General features: G+C 40.1%; 1 protein-coding gene across 6 annotated transcripts in view; it reads left to right on the top strand.

The window, feature by feature from the left end:
* The first annotated feature begins 370 nt into the window (after nt 1-370).
* Nucleotides 371-6,213, top strand: part of COL16A1 (collagen type XVI alpha 1 chain) — a 133,090-nt gene continuing 127,247 nt past the window's right edge. For all 6 annotated transcript variants that reach the window (XM_075195178.1, XM_075195180.1, XM_075195177.1 and 3 more), the window contains exons 1-2: nt 371-504; nt 3,724-3,833. In XM_075195178.1, the coding sequence (XP_075051279.1) occupies nt 3,755-3,833 (79 nt within the window). In that variant the 5' untranslated portion in view covers nt 371-504; nt 3,724-3,754. The remainder of the gene's footprint in view (nt 505-3,723; nt 3,834-6,213) is intronic.

Below are 6,213 nucleotides of genomic sequence, written 5' to 3'. Positions count from 1 at the left end.
TGGAGATGTTGCCTATAGCAACCAATCAGATTCTAGCTGTCATTTTGTAGAATGCACTAAATAAATGAAAACTAGAATCTGATTGGTTGCTATAGGCAACATCTCCACTTTTCCAAACCTGCGGTTTAGTAAATCTAGCCCAATATGCCATCAGGATAGGAAAATAACTAATTTTATCCTCCTGTCTGTAGCTCTAGGGTAAAAGATATCTATATTGTCCTTGGAGATGTAAAAACACTGGTAAAGAAAAGTGAGTAACCCAAGATACATGAAAGAACCAGATGGACAGATTGAGAGATAGTGAGATGAGGAGGGGGTTGAGAGTTTGGAATAGAGGGGAGGAAAATAAGTTTGAGAAAGGAGGAGGAGACAGGAGGGGAAGGAAAGACTGAGTCTGAGTGAAGTTTCAGTACAGAGGGGAAAAATATCGCTGAGTTTCAAGCTTTTTTTTTTGCAACATGGATGCAAACTCCTGTGTCTGAGGAAGGTCAGTCCCACAGAACGGTGAGTCTGAGTGATGTGTGTGGCCTGTGATCTGGCAGACAGAGAGGGCAGTGTCCGCACTTACGCTTGGCAGCATCTCCTGTCTTGAACGTGAATGTTACAACCACAAGACAACAGACACAAAGGAGAGTACTGGGGACACCCCTTGTTGATAGTGTTGTACTCACTCTCTCTGTCTGTCTGTCTGTGGTATTAGTTTAGGATTAACTGAGCATGATACTAAATTCGGAACCTTTGCAATTGTAACTATTTTTCAGGTATCCCGTGTCACAGCTACTTATAGGCTGTATCTCACCCTAAATATATATTGATTTAAATGTTGTTATACCTGTTGCCCCAAGTAAAACTGTACCATTCACAGGCAGCTTTGTGTGCAAAGATGTTATTTAATGTTTTAAGTATTCCTATCAAACCGCGCATCTATCTCATATATATATATATTGCTTGCAGAATGCACTGTGCAGTACAACATCTGTATAATGGTTTAATCATTTTCCATTTTACACGAGTGTCACAGGAGAGTATTTGAACAATTGTATAATGCTGGGTTAATGAAATAGTTTGATCTTGAAAGTTTCTTTTCAATTAGCAAATATTAATTCATATAGCACAGCCCTCCAAATTAGCCTTTTCATATGCCTCTTTCTGGAGATCCTCCTGTGGAAACAGTCTCTGCTAAAATAATTACATCAGAGCTGCCAACGCAATGATTTTATGGGAGACCTTAAAACTCCTGGATCACTGTAAGCAAAAGGAGGGGAAATGTATGCAGGATATGTGATATTCCCAACTCTCAGAGCACATTGTATATCCCTGGCCCTTTTCTTTCACTGTTCTGCCTATACAATTTGCTGGGATTCCCAGGTAATAAAATAAGCTTGTGCATAAACTGTAATAAATAATCTGGCTTCACAGCACTTGTTACAAATATAAATGATAATATAATATTATGGGGCAGTAAAAGTGTAAATATTGTTTTTAACTCCCTGTAATATTGTAATAAGTAGTAATCAAAGATGCTCACATTTATTTTAAAGTGTTTCATCTCTCTAAATAGGATGTTCATACCTAAATGAGTACACTGTATTGTACTGTTTAAATTTGTCCATGCTATCTTGAACTTCAGACTGTAGGTTAGCAGTTATAAAATGCACACCATGGTGGTGGAAACAAAAAATCATTTTGATATATTCAAGATTGAATTGACCAAAATTTCGAGGGGGTTGGACCAGGCCAGAATAGCTTCCGCATCTCTAGTAATCATATTAAGAAATGGCCAATGGACATCTCAGCTAAATTACAAGGTAACGTAGGGAAGGTAAACAAGGAACGGACACTAATCCTAAGACAATGTATCCTCATATTTCCTCTATACTACAAACACACTGTTTAACAATTGTTGCACTACTGCATTGTCTTGCGCATTAATTAACCCCTCGTGCAGTGACATTTATCTACCTATGTTTTGTCTTCACTCAACAAGCCTTGAACAGTAACATTGCAGTTGCAGTTCTCTTTGCTACAGTACCTTGCTCATACGCCCAGGGCCCCGGGTATAGTGTGCAGGTGGGAATCCTAGCATGTATTTACCTGTATATCCCTGATGATCCTGGAGTAGGAGTCCTGTCGGTACAGGCTCATCACCTTGTGACACAGAATACTGCCCGATAACATCTCCACTGACATTTTACTGGCTAATGTACAATACTGCATTAATATATTTATAGTAATGTAATAGTAACCTCATGTATAGTAATGTATCTTATAACTCATTTAGTGCTAACCTGTGTAAGTGTCTGCAAATAGAAATTACAATTGGATTTCAGTTACAGTATGGTTCCTGTACATTCCTTTGTACAGCCTGGGGTCTATTTGAAAAAATGATAAAGTGCCACAATGATATTAGTCTCTGCCTCACTTCTATGAGGTTATTCTTGTGCATATTACACTATATCAGTGTATACCTGATCCGCGCCACATAAAGTGGTGGAACATGGCAAAACCTATTTCTCTTTCAATAAGATACTCTACCAGCACAATACATTGTATTGGTAAAAAGTGTAAAACATGAACATCTCATGGAAAATGCATTAAAAAAACGTATAACTAAAATGCGTCCAAAGCAAACGTTTTTATTATGTTTTTACCAATTTTTCCAGAGTATATGTGTAAATGAGCCCTTAAAACTACATTAATATGCTTTAGTTATGAACGTTGTACAAATCATACTAGAAAAGATCTCATACTTTCTCCTGGAATGTTTGGGACATCCTCCTACATCCTACCTGCTTCCTAGTGAGTGGATGGGATGGGGGCCTCAATGACGGGATTTACCATCAAATGGACACAATTCACTGCGCCATCCCCTCCCCCCTACACTGGGCATGTGACCTCCTCTCTGGAATCTCCTCACAGAGGGCAGTTTGCTAAGGTTGATAAGTGTGAGGTATCTTATACAGACACTTGCAGCAGAAAGACCACTGACAAGGGTACTGTACCAGTAGAGACCTGGTCTATCATCACCACTTTGTCACAATCACAACTCTCCAGAAGTCACGTGGCAGCATGTTTCTATGATTATATATAAGAAAATGTATTCTATGCTGTAGATGATATTAGAAGTCACAGAGAATTCTGAGTTCCTGTAAATGCTGTAGGCCAAGTGCTTTTATACAGGTCACAGAAATCCAAGGTGACCCATAAGGTTTTTACCTAGATCTCCCAGACACATGGCCTTTGAGATACGAATAATCATAAAACACAGCTTACTATACACAGCTACAATCACTACAAAGCAATACATAATAATTGCAGGATGGCTGATGTTATAGATTTTGATGCCAAACAAGCACATTTTAAAGACAGTAAATGAGACTAACCATACTGATCTATACATTAAACCAATAATAGGGACAGTTTGGAAGAAAAGGGACAGGTGGATATAAGTACAAAGGAGGGACAGTTAGGAGGCACTATGTAATGGTATACAAATATGGAGATCAAAGACCTTATTCTAAGCAACCTGAATTTGCACTTGCGCTAGTTGTTTCTACTGGTCACTAAACCTGATAAGCGCTACTATATATATGACATGATCTAGTCACAAATTTAATTTGTGTTGTTTAATTTTTTTGGTTTTCACAATTAAATTTTACCTTGATATGTTCCGTGGTCCTAGAAAAGTAAATTTTGTTAAATTCTGTCACCATTACAAAATAGGTAAGGTCAACCACAGTGACCGACTGGCAACATGTGGCTTTTGTGGACATCTGCAATTTACCTGATCAGTTGCTTTTTGTGCAGCAATGGAAGAATCCTACCTCAAACAGGTAACACCCTTCTCTAGCATGTTCCCTTCTTTCCCCTCTCCTTGTTCTAGGTTATACTAAGCAAGACTCAGCGATGTACATGAGTCTAGACGCACACTGGTAGCTAATTTCACTTCTGCCTGGGGTTTGGTTATATTAAAGAACCTGTATCTCCAGTTCATTTTCTTTGAAGTATACTGTTTGTGCAATATATAATTCCTCCTAAACGTGAATGATGAAAGACAAATGGAATGTTAATACAAATAAGTGATACATGGTTTTAAAATATTTATACCCTGCAGTTCAGAATCCCGAAATAACATAGCATTGTCCCTTTTAAACCTCTTGCTCAGTGAGTGCTTAAAAAATCCACGATTTGTGTTGGTCTGTACTGAATAGTATATGCACCATGCAGCACTGCAATAAGAACCATTCACTAAGTATCCCAATTACAGAATGTACAATTTATGGGAGGTTGTAACATAACAGAGCAATTAAGATCGGCAGTTAGTATAGAAAGAATGTAATACACATTCTATACTTGATTTGTAGACATTCATATCTTCCAAGATTAGCCTGTAATGAGATGCAAATTATGTTCATAAATTGCTGACTTAGATATATATGTTCTGCATGGTTTTTAACATGCCGCTTCTATCAGACTGGGCTGAAAATTATCCAGTATTTTTTAAATATGTTAAAAACGATAGTGAAGTAAGTAAAGTAAAACAAGTAAGTAAATATGAACTACCCATATGCACATGAATTAGTTTTCAACTGTTGCTAATACTTTCATGAAGCCTCAGGTCTAGAAGATTGTCTATGGATGTTGTGGCCCATAAAAATGTTTAAAAGGGATGCCTACAGCCATGTTTGTGACCTTCGTCTCGTTCCTCTGCAAATTATTTAACAGGTCCCCCACTGGGAACCATGACATTACCAAGTTAAAGCATACTTGCCAACTCTCCCGGAATGTCTGGGAGACTTCCGCATTTTGGGTGAGTCTCACGGACTCCCGGGAGAGTATGACAATCTCCCGCATTAGGCAGAATTTGGTCCAAATCGCTGCGATTCACCCGGAATCGCGGCGTTTGGCCCCACCCACGCTGTAAAATGACGCTTTTGGCACCATTACGTCATGGGGCGGGGCGTTTTAGGCGCCCTGCCCCCTGCACACTTCCTTTTTTCTGCAGCTCCCGGATCGTACTTGTCATAAGTTGGTAAGTATGAGTTAAAGAATACCTAAATTTAGGTTCTGCAATCATCAGTGGCAGAAGAATTTTCATAGCGAGTGATGGTGGCCCCTGTTTGAATAATTGCTGCACACTTCCAATGACATACTGCTGTCTTGATGCCACTATCCTGACACCTTAGAAATTCTCCAGGCATTGGTGTATAATATTCAGTAGATTGAATTTTGGTTTCCCATTAGTGAGGACCACCCCCACTCCCAGTTATTTTCTGCTTATCAGTGAGGGTTCAAATGGAGGCCCGCTGGTGGTAGATTATGGAGGGGGCAGATGAAGCTCCGGCCCCTTCTGCCCATCCATTGCCCCATTTGAGCCACATTAAAAGCTGGGTAAAGTGACTGAGTGGACCGATAACTTCCTATTGGTCAAATGGTTACAATGTTCCTAGGCTTCGCGCTCAGCAGAGGGATCCACACAGGTACAGCCCCTAGGCTACAGGCACTGTAGGCGAGGAGAAGCAGGCCGAGAAATAGCAGCACCAGGCCCTGACATTACTTTCAACAGCCCTGGTTATTGAACAATTAATATTATTATTATTAGCCTTTATTTATAGAGTGCCACAATATGTTCACAACGCCGTACAGATTGCAAACATTAAGACAGTACAAGGTACAATAAATGATTAACACTATAACTCTTAAAGCTCTCAGCGCAGCTAATAGTATCCAGCTACAGAAAGATTGGAAGGGGATGGGGGTGCAGGCTATATGCGGCACAAGCTGAGAAACTTGTGGGTGCAGCTAACAGGTTAGGAACCAATGCAAGAGGTGCAAAGATAAGCAGGAGTGGAGTCAAAGGGCAGAAAGCCCAAAGAGGATGTGGGCAGAGTAGTTGGAGCAAAAGTTTTAGGTAATGAAACAGGAGGTAAGAGGGCCCTAGTCTCCAGAAGAGTCTGCGCATGCGCGATGGATTCAAGGGAGAAAGAAAAAAAAACTACAAGTCCCAGTAAGCACTGGGGGAGAAAAAAAAAACTTCCAAAGGAGAGAGAAGAGGAGGAGGGGCAGAAATAACTGTGGAAAGAGCCAGGACAGGGCTGTGGCAATTAGAGACAGCGTTGACAGGGATATAGATTATGCTAAACTATTCCAGCTGAGGGAGTCAGGGCATAAAATTGGCTACAACGTTTGGCAGAGGTGGAAGCAACATCCCCT

This window comes from Mixophyes fleayi, chromosome 2 (genome assembly GCF_038048845.1).
Source record: "Mixophyes fleayi isolate aMixFle1 chromosome 2, aMixFle1.hap1, whole genome shotgun sequence".
NCBI lineage: Eukaryota > Metazoa > Chordata > Amphibia > Anura > Limnodynastidae > Mixophyes > Mixophyes fleayi.
Note: the sequence above shows the minus strand (reverse complement) of the source record. Positions and strands in the feature narration are given on the sequence as shown.